The sequence below is a fragment of the Phocoena sinus genome, chromosome 11 (genome assembly GCF_008692025.1).
Source record: "Phocoena sinus isolate mPhoSin1 chromosome 11, mPhoSin1.pri, whole genome shotgun sequence".
NCBI lineage: Eukaryota > Metazoa > Chordata > Mammalia > Artiodactyla > Phocoenidae > Phocoena > Phocoena sinus.
In genome coordinates, this window is record NC_045773.1 from 54,849,164 (window position 1) to 54,868,067 (window position 18,904).

Here is an 18,904-nt window from a genome sequence, read left to right on the forward strand (position 1 = left end):
GCAAATATGGTCAGATATGAAGCCCCAGTCAATTAACTGAAGCCAGGTACTTCCTTGTTTCCTGCTTCCAGTAGTTCAACTTTAAATGCAGTGTTAAAGAAAAAACCCTACTTCCTGTATCTCGCATTATAAACTCAAAGTCTACCCTGAAATAAGTTTTATGATTAAATCCAATAAAATCATTTTTATATCACTGATGCATTCAGGCTTTATTCAATCAATAAATATTTATTAGTTACCACTTAAATGTTGGAAACTATACTATGCATCAGGAGTGAAAAATGAGCAAGATAAATCTACTGACATCAAAAGCTTATAGTGAAAGAAGGTAAGGGGAAAATGAGAAAGAGTTAAAGAGACAGAAATAGAGATAGAGATAAAGAAAGATAAAGAGAGAATAACCAGAAGATCAGTGGAGAAAATGACTATTTAGGCATAGTTCAAGCACAAAGGAGAGAGAGGCATTTTCACTTGGAAGCACTGTCAAGTGATGACCCTAAAGAAAGGCCCACCAAATGGCTTTCAGCTTTTACCCCATTCAAAGACAGCCCTGGTCAAGCTTGCCAATGACCTTGGCAATGCCAAAACCAAATGTAGGTTCTCTATTTCTCTTTCTTCTACATTTCTTAACTTTTCAGCAGTATTCCACACTCTAAGTCATTCTGACTTCTTGAGAGACTGTCTTTTCCCAGCTTCTATAATATCACTCTTTTGCTCTCCTGATTTCCTCTATCTCATTGGTTCCTTTATAAACTCCTTTCTTGGCTTCTCCTCCTCTCAGAATGTTGAGTCTATGACCACTTTTCTTTTCATGCTTTGTGCACACCCTATGTATGAATCATGGTTAAGAGAGGGCATTCAAACCACACTCCTTATTTTAAATCCTGGACTTGCCAACTACCACCTATGTAACCTTGGGAAAGTCACTTAACTTCTTTGTGTCATTTTTTTTTACCTCTAAAATAGGGGTTATCATGAAGTACAAATGAATTAACACAGGTGATATGAAGTACTTAACATGTAAAATACTTGGAATAATATCTAACACATATTAGGCACGATAGTATTATCAGTACAATGTATTTAAATGCTATTTATAATGCTTAGGACTTGCATTCTGTATCTTTTACTCTAACCTCTGCTTTGAAAACTAGTCATATATTAAGCTATGAACTTGTATCTCATTTTAGATGTCTAATAGCATCTCAAAAATAACAAAACTAAGAAGAACACTTGATTTCTCTCCACTCAAAACTGTTCCTTCCACAATCCTCCCTATCGTATTAAGTGACTCTATACCTTGATGCTAAAGCCAAAACGTAAGAATTATCCCTAATTTCTCTTTCCCTTAACTCTCCTGCCAGATCCAATTCATCAGTAACTTCTATCAAAACTCTCACCAAAATATATTGTGAAGCCATCCATCTAACCTCCTCTACCACTATGATCCTAATACAAGCCATCACCATCTCCTTCCTGGAATCCACAATGGCATCTTTGCTCATTTACTTGCTTCTCTCATGCTCCCTAAAATCCATTCTTTACAGAGTAGTCAAAATAACTTTTCTAAATAAAGTAAATTTGGATAAAATCCAATCTTCATGCTCTGACTTAGAAAACTCTATTGATTTGGCCCTGGTATACTTTCTTTTACTTCATCTTTTACCATCCCCACCTCCCCTATTCACTATTCTTTTGCAATTCCAACCTTCTTTATGTTACTTGAAAACATGGAGCTCATTTCCACCTTTGGGATTTTGTACAAGCTCCCACATTTATCTGTAATGCCATTCTTCCTGAATATCATATGCCTGGTTGCTTCTTGAAATTGACATCTCACCTCAAAGAGGTTTCTCGGTTCATAGTAACCTCCCTGTCATTACTTACAACCTTCTTTTCTTGGTTTTTCAACCTCCTTTCCATGGCATATTCTGATGTTTTCTTCTTTATTCACTCATTCTTGTATTATCTCTCTCTATTAGAATGCTAGTTCTATGCAGAGACCTACCAGGTCTTCAGGTATCTGCAATGCTTGGCACATAGATGACATTCCATAAATACTTTGGAATTAATAAGTAAATAAACGATGACAGTAGTGAAACAAAAGAGACCAGCAGTTGAAATCTCTTTGCCTTGGAAACTATTTCTAGGTTGGGGAAAGGAGTGATCCTAAGATAATTTATTTGCATGACCAGATGGGTGATGCTGTCATTCAGAGAGAAAGAGAACGCTGAAGAAGGGAAAAGTCTAGGAATAATCCTTTTTGGACAATGACTTTGACAGCTCTTGGGATACAAATTTGGAATTGTACAAGGAATAATGAGATATGGATCTAGGACTAAAAAATGTATACCTCCATGGGCTGGACATATAAATTTAATAATCATCAGAATAGCTGACATTTAAGTAGAGGAGAACAGAGAGTTTTTGGAGTGAGAAGAGAGGAGGTCTAAACTTTTAAAACACCAAAATATTCAAGAGGCAGATAGTGGAGAAGCTGGAAGACAAAATCCTAGGAGGAGACCCAGGAAGGAAGAGTATGCCAGCCAAGGAGAAAGTAAGTTTCTAGAATAAAGGTGAAGTCAACAGGATCAAGTAACAGAGAGATCAAATAAAATAAGTACTAAAAACAGTCAGCTGTATTTAGCAATTAGAAGATCATTGAGCAAATTGAAAACCAAGATGCCATCTGAACTTGCCAGATTCCTGCCCTTGAATTCCAAGTCCCTCAAATTTTCAAGCACTATCAAAATATCTGTCTGGAATTCCACCTCTCCCAGACCTCTAAGACTTGATTTGGCACCTCCAACATTTTTGTGCTGCCACCAACATAGTAACCTAAGTTAACTGGTGCTTTCAATGGTTTAATCACTGTTTTTTCTCTTCTCTATCTGCAGAATAAATAAGAAGAAAGTATTTTCAGCTATCTGCAATTTAAATAAATATATTTTCAAATAAATCTCAAAAATTCAGCAGAATCTTCTTCATCCAAAGTAATTAAAACAATAATGAATGGATAGTCAATGAATCAGTGGGACAATAATTTCGAGGATGCCCCCAAAATGCTAGAAAATGCTGATTTCTTTTTAAGATTCAGTAGACTTACGTTTAGCAGACTATGGGGCAGCAAGAAAAAATAAATATATATAGAAGTTTAATAACACGAGTCAAAAATAGGAAGAATTTATTGCTTAATTATCAATTAAGTGCAAACATTATTAAAAACTGAAATGTTGAAGAAATGCTTGACATGAAAATTATGTGAAGGAGAGTATATTCTTTAAAGCACTTTTAGGTACCTATTCCAGACCTTGATTTTTCATGTGCCTAATTTAAAATTCCCATTTTGTCATCAAAATCCAACTTATCCTCCAATTACCTTAATAGAATTTTTATATAAGTTTATTTATATTTTATTTATTTATTTTTGGCTGCATCGGGTCTTCGTTGCTATGCATGGGCTTTCTTTAGTTGCTGCAAGCAGGGGCTACTCTTTGTTGCGGCACATGTGCTTCTCATCACAGTGACTTCTCTCATTGCAGAGCACAGGCTCTAGGCATGCGGGCTTCTGTAGTTGTGGCACACGGGCTCAGTAGTTGTGGCTTGTGGGCTCTAGAGTGCAGGCTCAATAGTTGTGGCGCACAGCCTTAGTTGCTCCGCGGCATGTGGGATCTTCCTCAACCAGGGATCAAACCCGTGTCCCCTGCATTGGCAGGCGGATTCTTAATCACTGCGCCACGAGGAAAGTCCCTAGAATTTATTTTTAAGTCTCTTGGTTAACTGAAAGTAAATTGGTAGGTCCTATGAAATTTCTAGATTCTCCAAAAGTCAGAGTAAGGAAGTTAAAACAGAGGATTCACTTATGTTTTGTGGTTAGTGTGGCATTATTTACTCCAATGATTCTCAAGCTTTGCTACATATAGAATTTCCTAAGCAGGCTTTTAAAAATCTTAGTGTCTAAGCTGACCCCATACTAGATAAATCACAATCCCTGGGGGGTGAGACCCAGCATCAGTATTTTTTAAACCTCTTCAAGGATTCTCCTGGATTTGAGAACTGAGGAATTATGTTACCCTTCTCATTAAATGAATGTTTTAGTGGTTATAAATAAGGGCTTTGAAGTCAGAGCTGGATTTGGAATCCTGGTGGCTGTATAGACTTGGACAAACCCCTTAATATGCTTGAGACTCAGTTTACTCAACTATAACTCAGTAATTTTTGTTCCCACTCTGTAGGGTTGTTTTGAGCATTAAATAAGGTAATATAAAAACTCAGCAGAGCACATGGTATATAATGCACAATAAATGTTAATAATCTATATAAAATAACTGTGTTATTAAGGATAATTATTTGTGAATTACAAACCAGATACTCTGTGTGGTTTCTAATACATACTTCGCAAATATAACTGTACTTAAAGCTGAATTATTATATGTAACAATGTATCACATCTATGCTGACTCACTGAATTCAGGTCACCAATTTGGGCCTTAGAAGCACTCTCTCATTTGAATGACACAAAGGCAGAGTTCAAAGAGCCTCAACTTCACCTCCTCCTCATACCTGCCACCACACGGATACAGGACACCTCCAAAGCAGCTGCATCATTTGAGCCTGACTTGCAGGTGAAAGCTACTCATAAATTTCCTCAGGTTTTATTAGAGAGAATTTTTAAATCTTCATTGACATGGGAAGAAAGAACTCAAAAAAAAATTCCAGTCACATTTTTTTCTTATTTACTCAGTTCCTCTGGAGTGTGTGACGACTTGTTTTCCTTTAGTTGTATCTGAACAGTTTGACATATTACTGTGACAAGGTTACTTTTTAAATTGATAAAAGGTTTGATTGTGTCAGTGCATTTGTCAAAACTGTCTGACACCATGTATAATGGACTCTGCACTCAGAGTCCGGATGGCACTTGAGGCTCCTCTTACTATTCTGCGTTCAGCTCACACCTAACCAGACATCCAGCAGGGTTGGGTCAAAGTCGGGGAGATGAGCGTGGGTACAAACACTCCTACTTTGTTCCCCTGGCTTTTCACTGTGGGAGCTTCTCCTCTCTCGTTAAATGTTAAAGTGACATTTACAGCTTCCTTTTAAAGGGAGCGATGCTAGGATGTCAGAGCCTGAGCGAGGAAAACATTTACCCAGAAAAATGAAGGCTGGGGCAGCTGACTTCCTGGTCTTCAGGTGATGATTGGAAGTATGTGTGCACCTACCCTAGAGTTCCCCTGTTTTTCCTTTATTCTGCTTAGTGGCCTTGTCAGCAGCACATTCACTTTATAACAGAACAATTCATTCTGTACCTGCATGGTGCTGGCCTTAATTCCAGATTAATCACTTGGAAGTGAGGGCAATCTGGCCGGGGCTTTCTGAAAGCATTATATTAATTAAAATTTATAAGTTATGAGAATGGTTAGATAAAAGGTAGATTGTAGAAAACATAAACACATTAATGATTTTACTTTCCATTAAAAATTCTGTCCAGGGTTTCCCTGGTGGCGCAGTGGTTGAGAGTCCGCCTGCCAATGCAGGGGACACGGGTTCGTGCCCCGGTCCGGGAAGATCCCACGTGCCGCGGAGCGGCTGGGCCCGTGGGCCATGGCCGCTGAGCCTGCGCGTCCGGAGCCTGTGCTCTGCAATGGGAGAGGCCACGACAGTGAGAGGCCCGCGTACAGCAAAGAAAAAAAAAAAAAAATTCTGTCCATTATGTTAAATACGTGCCTTTACTTTTCAAGACTAATCTCAATGTGTTTCAAGGGGATGTTTAGAATCACATAATAGAGGTTATCAATTTCTCTGAGGTAGGAAACAGAGCTTAATATGTGAAAAATCATTATACCACCAAAATTTTATTTGGTCCAAAGAAGTTGCAATGCTCTCTCTCTCTCTCTTTATTAAGCCAAATTTATCTTCCCTCACTTCCCTTTCCCCCTTTTGAGATATGCATAAATGGTGCATAACTCAAGTATTCCACCCAGAGTCTCCAACTGATAACCCATTTAACGAATATAATTGTATAATCAATTGGATTTTCAGTTTTCACTATATTAGCCTTGCATGTTTTAAATACTACAGCCACTAAATATTTAATAGTATATTGATGACCCATTCATGACAGGGTAAGAAAAAGAAATTAAAAATCAACTAACTTGGGTCCTCTTTTGTGCTACTTTGTTGTTTCTTTCGGAGTTTGTTTGGTTAATTGTCTCTAACGTCCTTGTTTTTTTAATAGAAAAACAAATGCATATGAAAAAAGACATCTTTCACCACACATAATTGTTCTTCCACCACAAATATTAATTCTCACACCCTCTTCTCTGACCATTAGTTATTCTGCCTCCAGCTCGCTCTTCAACTGTCCTGCTCTCTTCCTTAATCTCGTAAGGTCTTTTCTACTTGGCAGTCGGAATTATCTTTTTGAAACAAAAATCTGACTCTGTCACCTTCCCGTTTGTTACAATTCAATGATTTCCTTCATTGAAACAAAGCTCCTAAGTGACATACAAAGGGATCACCATACCCCTTCCATGTTTCCAGGTCATGTTGCCCCAGGCTCCACCCCCTCTCTCTGCTATAACAACTTGCCCCTTGCTCAGCCTCTTGTCTTTGCCATGTTCCCTCCAGCCATTGGTTCTGCACACATGGAGTTCCTTCTGCCTAGAATGCTCTTCCCTTCCTTCCTCATTTAGTTAAACCTATTCCTACTCTTTCTGATCTTAGCTCAGAGATTCCTTTGCCCATTGCCTTAACAAGGTCTCATCCCATGTTACAAATCCTCTTATTTCCATGCTCCTCTCTTTTTGTCGCATTTGTAGTTGCAATTTTATATCAAATCACACGATCATTTCATTGATTTCCATTTTCCCTATCAAAATATAATCTCTGCTAAAGCAAGACCTTTATCTAAATGTACTCACCACTGAATCTTTAGCACACTATCTGGCATGCAATAGGTGCTCTGTGAAAATTTCTTGATTGAGAACACAATGAAATTCCTTGAAACTTTTCAAGGTAAAAACGTCGCAAGGTCTTGTTTGCAGGGCAGAAATAGAGACACAGATGTAGGGAACAAATGTAAGGACACCAAGGGGGGAAAGTGGCAGGGGGAGGTGGTGGTAGTGGGATGAATTGGGAGATTGGGATTGATATATATACACTAATGTGTATAAAATGGATAACTAATAAGAACCTGCTGTATAAAAAAATAAGTAAAATTAAATGTTTTTAAAAAAGACATTACAAGGTCTTTAACACTAGTATTTCTTACAAGACACACAATGCCATGTATTCATCCAAAACATAGGTATAACTAGCGAGATTTTCCATAGAGTAAAATGATTCTTCATGTCTATTCTTTAGTCTTGCCTTCTTTCCTTGACTTTACTTGTGATCCAACCATAGGAGCTTTGATGATAAATGTGAATGGAATCTCTTAATCAGAATTTGCTTTCAGATAATACATTGAGAAATAATGCAATTTCTTTCCTTTAATATCATTTTCTTACTGTTCATTAGTATTCATATGGATATTGTATTCTAATGCCAGATAATCTGCTATGTCTCTCCCTTTTTAATATATCTCTGTTTTCTATTATTTTATTACTATGGATATTAGAAAATATTGTACTTCTTATAATATAAGGGAATAGTAACTCTGAAAGTTCTTATAATTTCATAGAAATAACCATGGAAAATTGATCCTGATGGCAAGATAATTGAAACCTACAAATATTATCTGTTTTGTAGGTAACATTATTTTAAAGTGTTGGATGAGTCATAGGAATGCAAGATGATTTGAATCTTTAGAAGAATGCTAATTTAAAAGAGCAAGGAGCCCTCTAAGACATCACCACTACAAGAGAGGAAACCAGGATTTTATAAAGGACTTACAATGGTCCCTAACAAAGGCGTCCCCAGCTCTCAGGTCATATTCATGCAGCGGAATCAGCTCAGGCAGTGGCCCTGCCAACACTGTAAAAGGGGATTGGTGAAAGGTGACCAGAGTAGGTTTTTCTGCTAACTAGTGAGGGCCTCAATGAACTATCAGGCTTTTAAAGTAAAAAATATTTAAAAGATTATCATGTATAAACAAATTATTTTATACATGGGGAAAACCAAAATTAAGAGGGGACAAGTCACTTGTCTAGGGTCACATACCCAGTTGATGGCACAGCCAGGAGTGAAACCCCAAACTCTCAGCACATGGCTATTTCCTCTACATTATGCTGCCCGGTCACATTAGTTCTTTCAGTGTCCCGGAAAGCAAATCTCGGCAATAAACCTCAGGTCCAGACCACTTCAATAATTGAAGAACCCACAAACATTTTTACAATAACAATAACATGGGCCAGGTCTTATTAGCCAGCAAAAATTAATATGAACAAGTAACCACTACCCTCTGTGCCCTTGGCATTCTTTAAATTTCTCAAATAAACAGAAGAAACACAAACAAAACATTTTTTTCCCTCAAACATAATGTTCTTGTGCCACTAGATCTCTTTCCTGAGTTAAAAATGCCAATGCAGACTTTAGGTAACCCTTTCCATTTATAAATTTCTGGCAATATCTTTGCAGAAATGAACACTGATACAGAAATTCATAGTATAATGCTACATCAGTGGTATGTTCATAAACCAGCTCTCAAAAAAAAAACTACATAGAATTTTAAAAGCCCTCATTTATAGGTCTTGCTGATTCCTGTGATATAAATACTCCCACCATGGCCAATTTCAAGATACTGAGTATGTAACAAATCACTCAAGAATTCCTGAATATTTAACCATTGGCTCTGGTGCCTCAGTCAGAGGCAGCTGCAGTACACCACTGGTACTACAGGAAACCTAGAAATAATCAAACCCAGCCCACTCTTTTATACGAGGAGACGGAGGCTCAAAGACAGTAAATGATTTGCCACAAGATCACACGGTGGCCAAGCAGGTTATAATACACCACCTCAAATACCTTCACATATTTAGTGAGACTTTCTGCGTTAGAAATAGTCAGTGGACTTTGTATTAATGTAGAGATATGTGGATGAAAAAGGTCAACTGCTACATCAGTAAACAAAGGAGGTTGCGGACACCAAGCCGTCAGCCACTGAAGCCACCCTGTGCATCCTGAGGAGATTCAGGATGAAGAAAAGCAGGATACTGGCCCTAGATAGTTAAGGTACATCTCCAAGGGATGATTTCAATGAGTCCAGACTCTTGAATCTGCCCATATACAGAAAAACACTAAATTCGTTAACTTGAGATGCCTGGTTTTCCTTAATTAACAGTAATCTTTTGATGTTCTGACTACCTGGTCTTTGTTGCAAAAACTCCTGTATCTCCTGGTTCCTCCTTTACCTCTTCAGAGCTGTCCCTCAGAGCTGTCTGAGAAGCTGCCTCCCAGACTTAAGCCCTCAGCAAGTCTGCCCAATAAAACATAATTCTCAACTTTTAAGTTGTGCCTTTTTTTTTTTAAAGAAGTATTTCTCAAAAAACCAGCAGCATCATGACAACACCAGGGAACCTGCTGAAATTTACATTCTCCGGCTCCAGCCCAGACCTAGTGAAATCACAATCTCAGGGGCCCAGAAATCTGTGTTTCAACAAGCTCAACAAGTGGGAAAGAATCTTCCCTTAAAACCCACCAATATTTTTTATGAATAAGATTCACACACAAAGATAATGGCTGGCCTTCTTTTTCACATCAGTATCCATTACAGGAGATTATTCATCTGAAGCTTCTAATATAAAGTCCGTCATCTTTCACATTTTCAAAGCCCTTATTTATCAAAATAGTTTAGAATTTTCTAACACTAGCAAAAAAATTAAAAAATGTTGAGTGATTTACCTTCCAGTTCTCAACCTCAACATTTTATAGACCAAAACCTAACATATTTGTATATCTTATCCCTAGCACCTTTCTTTCTTTTCTTTAACTGCTTTCAAATAAATATTTCTTTTTCAATGTTCTGTCTTACCTCTTTCACAAATCAAGGCAGTTGATAGAGCAGGGTGCCCCTACCCTAGTCTACATACTGCCTTGTCAACTGATTATATAGTTATGTATTTGTGTTTTGTGTAATCTGCCACTTCCTGTTGTTTTGATATTTGTTCCCAATCTTCAAAACCAGAACAAAGGCAAATAAATACTATCTGCCTTGTTTTCCTCTTCCAAAATTTTAGAGGTTGGAAAATTTACAAAATAAATATCCTCTCAACCTTCTTATAAAAGCATTGCAAAACAGCAAAAGAAAAACTGAGTAATAGTTTCCCCCAACTTAAAAATACCCAGCTAACGCACAGTCAAGTGACAAATAGCTGCACTGATATTACTTTGAAAATAATCAGACAGGGGCTTCCCTGGTGGCACAGTGGTTGAGAGTCCGCCTGCCAATGCAGGGGACACGGGTTCGTGCCCCGGTCTGGGAAAATCCCACATGCCGTGGAGGGGCTAGGCCCGTGAGCCACGGCCGCTGAGCCTGCGCGTCCAGAGCCTGTGCTCCGCAACGGGAGAGGCCACAACAGTGAGAGGCCCGCGTATCAAAAAAAAAGAAAATAATCAGACAGCAATCTAAAAATCCAGGCCTATGTTTCTTAATTTGTTATCCACTATTCATTTAATTTGGAGGGTAAACTTAAATATGTTTAATTGATTTGCACAGAAATAAGAGAGTTAATAACATAAGTGTTGGTAGATAGTAGATGAAAGAAAACATCTTGGAAGGGCATTTAGTCACTACCATATTTCCTGGGAAATATAAAACTAGGTGAGTGCGGTTCTTGGCTTTGGTGGGAATAGCTTCACTGGACTTGGAAATAGATGTTTTCAAGGAAACAAAAGGATTAGCCTTCTAATTTTCCAATTACCTGGTCCCAGCTGAACTTACATTTACCAAGCAAGAACTGACAAGAAGAGCTTTGCAACACAGCAGGTGACCATTCTGAAATCTACCACTTCTGAGTTTTTGCGATCCCCATCACTAATACCTCTCCGAAAAAAAGAGCACAGTTTCTTTCATGAGATTCATCATTGATTCCACCAACCACAGGTGTGAGAACCTACCAGCCACAAGGTGTGGGAACCCACCGGCCACAAGGTGTGAGAACCCACCAATCACAAGGTGTGAGAACCCACTGGCCACAAGGTATGAGAACCCACCAACCATAAGGTATGAGAACCCACCAGCCACAAGGTGTGAGGACCCAACTCCATGATTGCTCCTCATCTTCTTGGTCAATACATGCACATCAGCCAGCAACCCTATGTCTCTCTATTCAAGAACCTTCTCTTTCAAAGCAAAAGGCAAACAAACTCCATTCCCAAAATAAGCTGGACTCAGATCTTAAATTTAAGCCCCGTTTCTACAGCAAGAGTCTTCCTCACTGGGTACATTGGGTGCAAAACCCAACCCCACATGGACGAGCCCATGTGGGCAAGGATGAGGTTGGAAATGGCGCAGAGGGCGGGGGGCACTTACGGTTGGCACAGCTTGATTAGGTCCTGGTCAGTGGTGCCTGGCGGGAGGCCTCGAATGTACAGGTTGGTTTTACTCAACTGTTCCCCGCTGCTGTTGCTGCTGCTGTGGTTGCTGCTGCTGTTTGTGCTGGGGCTGGGAGGAGCCATGGGGTGGGGAGCTGGTGCATAGGACTGCTGGAAACAGAAAAGGCTGTTACTGGAAAAACAAAGCCAGCAACCTATTCCCAGGCCAGCAGAGCAACTCGAAAGCAATGCAAGCTTCTCAGCCTCTCCAATCCATGCATGCACACTCGTGTTCATGTCCCTACTCTGGGGTACTTCTGAGAACATCACTTGCTCTCCCCCCATCTGGCCCTGCATTTGGATCAGCCTAGCACAGTTCTCTCCTGGGTGCACTGAAGCTCTGGCCCAGCTCACCTGTGACAGCCAAGCATCTTTGCCTTGCCTCTACTCCGTCTTCCCTCCTTTTCTCCAAAGAAACTTCCTCATATTGCTTTCCTCACCATTACTCTCCAGTGTGATCACTCTATAAATAGCAATGCTACGAATTAACCAATGAGTGAATGACTCCATCTTATCTCGTTCTCCCATTCCCAAATCTGCTCCTTTATGGTGAATGCCCTTTATTTGCAAACTGAGCTACTATTCTCTCCTCTTTGAATCACTCTGATTGAAAGTCTCAGCTGAGGCACTACTGATATACTGGGCAGGATAATTCTTTGTCGCCGGGACTGTTCTGTTCATTGTAGGCTGGTGGCAGCATCCTTGGCCTATACCCACCAGATTCTAGTAGCACCCATCCCCCAGTCGTGGGACCAAAAATGTGTCCACACACTGCCAAGTGTCCCCTAGGGTGGGGAACTCTCTCCCAGTAAAGAACCATTGGTCTAACCTGTCACACTGTGTTATTACAAAATGTAAATGATAAGATGACCCCCAGTGACTTGGAGTATGCAATGTGAGGATCTTTATAATTATACATGCCAGAATTAGGAGGTATATTACACTTTATCCTTTATTTCCTTTTCATACAGGCATATCTTCAAAAGTTCTAAAATTACACTGACTGTCTGGGTTTGAGTCCATGATGTGTTTATTATTGGCTGTGTGATCTTTGGGGTGCCTGAACCTCTCTGAGATGCAGCATTCTCATTAATATGAGTAGGATAAAATTAGTACTCCCCTACATCATAGGGTCTTTACAAAAACTCAATGAGTTAACGCAAACAAAATGGTTCCTGGACATAGTAAGTGTACAATAAGAGTTAGCAATAACAAAAACACAAGAAATAATGATGATAATGGGAATTCCCTGGTGGTCCAGTGGTTAAGACTCCACACTTCCACTGCAGGGGGCGTGGGTTCAATCCCTGGTTGGGGAACTAGGATCCTGCATACCATGTGGCACGGCCAAGAAATAATAATAATGATGATGATATTTGTGATTCATATCTGTCTGGCAAGTGATATTAGTCTTTAAATCTATCCCAGGTTTTCTCAACTATAATCTAGAATGTTACGTAAATACACAGTGAATGCATCAATCATGATTCCAGGGGGCACACTTTGGCTGAGTTCTAACCTGAAGATTCATTAGCTGTTTTATCAGGGGTAGGAGGTGAGTACTTATCCAATAGCAAGTGGATGCTTCGTAAATACTCAAGCTACATCCCACACAATAAAAACTGAGTGATCACAGCAGTTAGCTCGTAAAGACAGGAGGCTGTGTCCGGTTTTGTTTCTTGCTACAATAATTCATTTTATACCATCCAGGATTTCAGATTTGCCCCAGTCCATATTCCCAATTGGCTATAATACAAGGCCTCTTGGATGCAACATGTGAAAATGTAACTCATTCCCTCTGGTCTTTTCTCTCCCACTCCCCACACAGCCACCCACCCATCACAAAGACCCATTGCTTTCCATCTTGCTGTCATTCTTGCAGCCTCCATGCTAGAAACCTTGGTGTTAGCTGCATTCAACCACTTATTCAGTATTACTTAATCTATGACCAACATTTTTAACGTACAATTTGAAAATGAATTACACGGGAGAATACCTTCCATTCTCAATACTTGAATAAAATAACGGGTATTCATTGCCTTTTGGAATGTCATATCTGCATAAAGCTGAATAAAGTTTCTTGGCTGAGATTTAAAAAGTATTCTCTCTTGACCTACGAATTCTACTTCGCTCCTCCGATGCCCCAGAACACTTAAGCTCTACCTCTTTACAGGTCCTGCACTTAGTAGGTGTTCAATACGGCCTTGCCGAAGCGGTGTCCTGGTCTGTGTATCTCACAACAGAACAGATGGGATTTATCTTTGACTTCCCTCCTGTGCAGTTATTCTTTTAAATTTCCCAGGGCTTTTTTCAAGCTGTTTCTTACCACTTTCACCTCCCCTCTCTCCAAATTCTTTGAATTCCATTCTGTACTCAGGCTTCTTTTAAAATGAGGCTTTGTTTAAAGCAGTTTTTCCCACTGCATAGCCTTTAAAACCACCAGGGAGCCTGAAAAATGCGTCTAGCTTTATGTGTCACAGATCAGATGGACCAGTTCAGACCGAATGAGCCCTTGACTGATCAAATAAGAAAACACCAACTACAGGATGATCAATCTGTGTTGACTTAATTCTTTTCTTGCCCCAGGGGTCTTTGCAAGCATTTCCATAACCGGACACCATTTAGTAAATTGCATGGTGCCTAAAACAATAAATGTGCCCTCCAAAGGGCCCAGTGGGAAAAATTAAAACAAAACGGTCAAAGCAAATCGAAGCTAGGATGAGTATGGGGAACTTGTATGCATGGAAATGAGGTATATAATTTAAAAATAGTAGTGGAAGCACCAGATTCTTGTAGAGAAGGATGTATTTCAAAAGCCCTTTGAAAAATACATACAGTGAAAAGTGGTTTTCTATGCCCTATTCTTGTTTGTGAGTTCTAGAAATTCTACTGAAAGATGTAGACTTTCTCAGTCTTATTGAACCAATCACTTCACAGGTTTTAAGAGTCAGTGCCAACACTCTTGCTAGTCCTTAATATTTTCGTTTATCTGTTGATGATACACTGAACGATTCAGGTAGCATTCTACATTGTAAATCATTCTTTTGTTTTAAGAATTATAAATTCCTTCCTTTCTACTCATTTTCAAAATACACATTCTTTAATCAACAAAACGTTGGCAGAAGGTTCCTAGAATGTCTGACAAATGCATAGGCTTGAATTAATACGTGAAAAGCAAAAGCAGTTTTGCATACTCTGGCTGCCAAAGACAAATGACTGAACTATGGCATCTCTAAAAAAAAAGGAGCGACGATAACCTTTAGGGGTCAGTGGGTCACAGCAGCCACTTTCCTGATTAAAAGTGGCTCTGATTCCTTTCTCAATTCTTTGTTTTTAGATGGATTTGTGATTTTATCATTGATTAACGTTTAAATCATTTTGAGGTACTAAGAAAGACATTTTAAAATGTTACTTAAAACTATTATTTCCCTCAGATAACATTGGCTTTGCTATATTGATCAAAGTCACACTTTATAAATCCTATTTAGGAAAGGTGAGGACTTAAGAGTCTGGGGATACAGAACATTGTAATGCTGAACTGTACCAGGGCAGGGCATTGCCACGAATTTGCAGTGTCAGCTTGTTAAAACCAGTAGGAACAGCAGACTTTCAGAAGAGGGTCTTCAGATGGTACTGGATTGAGGAGGGGGATAGAGGGCTTGTCTTGAAGCTGCATATGCTTGGCAAGTATGCAGATTTTTCTTAGGTGTTTATTCATGGTGGCAATGCTGGGAGGGTCTGTTAGGTATTCTTACATGGGGGCTAAAGCCCTCTTAGCCACATGTCGGGGCTGCTAAAATCAGCCAATCCGTACCAGCGTCCTCTTTAGGAAATTAAATAAAATGACTTAGCATCCATTTTGGAAGATGCTATATTTAAAATAACTATTCAAATAATTAGAGGTAACATTTGCCATCTGCTTGCTAAGCATGTTATATGTTATCTTCACAACAGCCCGATGAGGCAAATCATTTTCTTCTGGGTTTACAAATGAGAAAACTGAGGCACAGAAAGGGCAAATGACTTTCTCAAGGTCGTGCAGCTGGAGCTCCAGTTTGAACCTAGGGAATCTGACCCCAGAAGCCACACAGCCCCACACAACACTTAATACATAACCTCTCCTCTTCATGATATGGGCACCAATAAACACAAAAGGCTTCCTTGCAATGAACTCTGCAGGATGACACCCTTCCGGGAGCTCTGGCCCATCCAAGTGTAAAGGGGGAGGAAAAGAATGAAGATGATAAACAGCATACAGTCACAAGGAAGGTTAACAAGACCTTTCCCTCTATCAGAATTTAAATGAAGTCCATCTTAAATTTAATTTCAAAGGGGAAGTCACCATCAGAAGCGAGTGTGTTATGAGTTTTTCAAATAATGTCAAACAAGGGGGTTCATTTGTCAAGATTCATGGTTTGTTATTTAATAACAGAAAAATGAAGTGGCTTGTAGATCATCCTAAGCAGCTGATTCATTTAGTGTGCTTTGTTAATATGCCTCATTTTTCAAGTTTGAAAAGTGAATCAACCAGGTCCTCCTACATTCTTGGAAAATGTGTGGTTTGGAGGGCGGCCCATTTGTGTTTTTAATCCTTAGGTACTTTGGAGATAAACTGGAGAGGGATGTGAGTTGTGTTTTTGTTTGTTTGTTTTCCTGTTTATTTTTTAAACAGAAAGCATTTGGTACATCAAATACATGTTCACACATCAATAAAATAAAACATTAAAAATCGTCTTTTATACAATGTCAGGTTACCTTGGATGAACACCTGTCTGAAGGACGTGTTGTTATGCACAGACATTAACCAGGTCCTTTTAAACCAGGGACCCCCTCCTCGGCCCTGCTGACATTTTGGACAGGATAGTTCTTTGTTGTGGAGGGCTGTCTTGTGTAGGATATTTAACAGTACCCCTGTCTTCTACCACTAGATGCCAGTTGTGCTACGCTCCCCTCAAGCTGTGACAACCCAAAATGTCCCAGATATTGTCAAATGGGCCCTGGGGTTATGACATCGTCCCTGGTTGGGAGCCACTGCTTTATAGAGATCCATCCCCTCTCCTTGAATGGCCAATACAGTCCCCATTGTGGAATAATGACAATGACTCAACGGCCTAAAACTATTCATTGAAACACCCCTCACCTAACCAAAGTTCAACTTCTTACGCCAGTACCTTCACCCTTTGTAAATAACCCTCTGCCACATTTCCTTTGCAGCAGACTAGGTCTGAAACATACTTCTCCCTGTGATTGAAAACATAACTCTTTTACAAAGAGAATTTTAAATATTTTCTGCATGCGATTCCTCTTGTCTGGGAATCACAAGGCCTTGATGCCAAACTGCAGTCAATTCTCTTCCCAGCGTCTGGTTGCTGGCAGGATCCTGAAGCAGTTGGTCTGGTGGTTTTGGGTAGCCTTGGACTCCATCATGCAGCAGTCTGCTCTGCTGATGGTCTCCCCAATTTGTTTTTATTCATCTCCAGTGCAAGAGAATTTGTACTCTTTTATCCACTCAAGGGTAAAGCCCTGGATAAAGTCTCCCGTGAGACTGACATGGCAACTCTTTCACTCTCCAGAAATGAATACAGACCACATTCCTGTCTTGCATCATACATTATTTAGCCTGCACGTACGCATGCAATCCTTTGCTCGGTGGATGCTGCTGTGGATGTGACAGGAATCATGGCAATCACTGTAGTGTCTGTAACAGCCTCAAATGAGGGTGAAGAAGAATATTGTCCATGCAAGCAATAAGAAATGCGGCTAAATTAATATCTAAGGCAAGCCATGTGACTGTAGCCACAGTTTCATGAACCACATACAGGATGGCTTTGCAATTTTATGCTAGGCAATTGCCTCTCCATTCTGGAGACTATGACTGTAGAAAACAATCGTTTCAGTTATACCTTTTATAACAGAGTTTGGCAAAAACCTGCCCCAGTTCACTTTGCCTATCTGGAGCTCAGATATGGAAATGAGTACTAAAGGACAAAATTCCCCACAAAAGGCATTCATTTGCACATTCTGGCCACGGGCCTACGTAATAGCTGCTGTCAACAATGGTAACAGGATGCGTAAGAGCTCCAGATTGCCCGCTCAGAATCCATACCACCACTAACTAGTCATGAGTAAAGGACGGATTATGATGATCTTACCTCAGAGGTCAGTTGTGAGGCCTTACTTTATAAATTGCACGTAAAAGATTTAACACAGTGCCTGGCACAGAGTCAACACTAAACAAATTATTTTTTGTTCTTAACATTTGCATCATCATCACGAGGCAGATCCTTAAAATGAACACGGATTTCTCAGTCCCAGTTGGAGAAATTTACCTTTAAGCGGGAGCTACAAGAGTCAATCTTTTTTTTTAGGTATGGCAGCCACTATTCTTGAGATGAAACTATGTCATTAGAACTGGGGTTTGCCGTTTTTATCAAGAACCGAAAAGCACTAAGCACTGATGAAACAATCACTGTGGATGGACTAGATGATGAATTTCAAGGTATTTACACATCACTACTACTACTGAGGTTTGATTAAAATTCTGTTAGGATGAGATTCACTTTTGCACTAAATACTAGTATTTGAAAACCCCAGCAGTTGCATCATCACAAATTGCTCTGTGCTATTTACAAATAGGCTTAATCTGAAGTCACTGAACTCCATTCAGAGGTTTCAATATTAAATGACATTTTAAAATTCATGGTACTTGGAAACACAAGTAAAATAGTTATTGTTCATTTCAAGCAGCTATAACCCAGTTTCATTAATAAATTTACAAGCTTGAGAGGAGTGACTACTATAAATGATGGAATGAATTTTTATAAAGATTGCTCAATTCTCCAAATGTCAATGACATCTGGTCTCTGCCCCAACCCTTCTTTTAATGTGGCCAACTCTTGATCTTTTCAAGGAAAAATAAACAAAATTCAGACAGACTTTGAAATTTGAGGTGCTTACTTAGTTTAAAAAGTCAAGTCTACACTTTGCAAATAACCTAAACAGCTCACGATTCCTAGATTGATAATGATTGGTTCCTCCTGCAAAAATTGAGCCATGACTGGTTCCCCAGGTGGAGATTACAAAGTCCACTACAGTATAACGATAATTGTTAGAATTCCCCAGAAATCCTGAGAGCAACTAATCCCTGTATGGTACCTCTGTTCTGTCTAGGGAATACTTCAGAGATAAACTCAAATGTCTGCTTTCATGATGGGCTAGGATCACTGGGAGAAGAGTGAAAATCCAAAACAGGTCCCCATCAGCTATTGACGGAGACCTCCAGGAGAGCCAGTGGTCAGCACCTTGATTCACAATGCCATCAGAGTAAGGGAGGGACTTGGGGAGAGTCAAACAATTACAGTTGAGTCACATT

At 39.6% G+C, this 18,904-nt stretch overlaps 1 protein-coding gene across 7 annotated transcripts in view; it reads right to left on the reverse strand.

The window, feature by feature from the left end:
* RBMS3 (RNA binding motif single stranded interacting protein 3) overlaps window positions 1-18,904 on the reverse strand; it is a 738,234-nt gene that overhangs the window by 558,134 nt on the left and 161,196 nt on the right. For 4 of the 7 annotated variants that reach the window (XM_032649775.1, XM_032649779.1, XM_032649776.1 and 1 more), the window contains exon 2: window positions 11,471-11,643. In XM_032649775.1, coding sequence (XP_032505666.1) covers window positions 11,471-11,643 — 173 coding nt within the window. The remainder of the gene's footprint in view (window positions 1-11,470; window positions 11,644-18,904) is intronic. The other 3 variants (XM_032649773.1, XM_032649778.1, XM_032649774.1) reach the window with 1 other exon arrangement.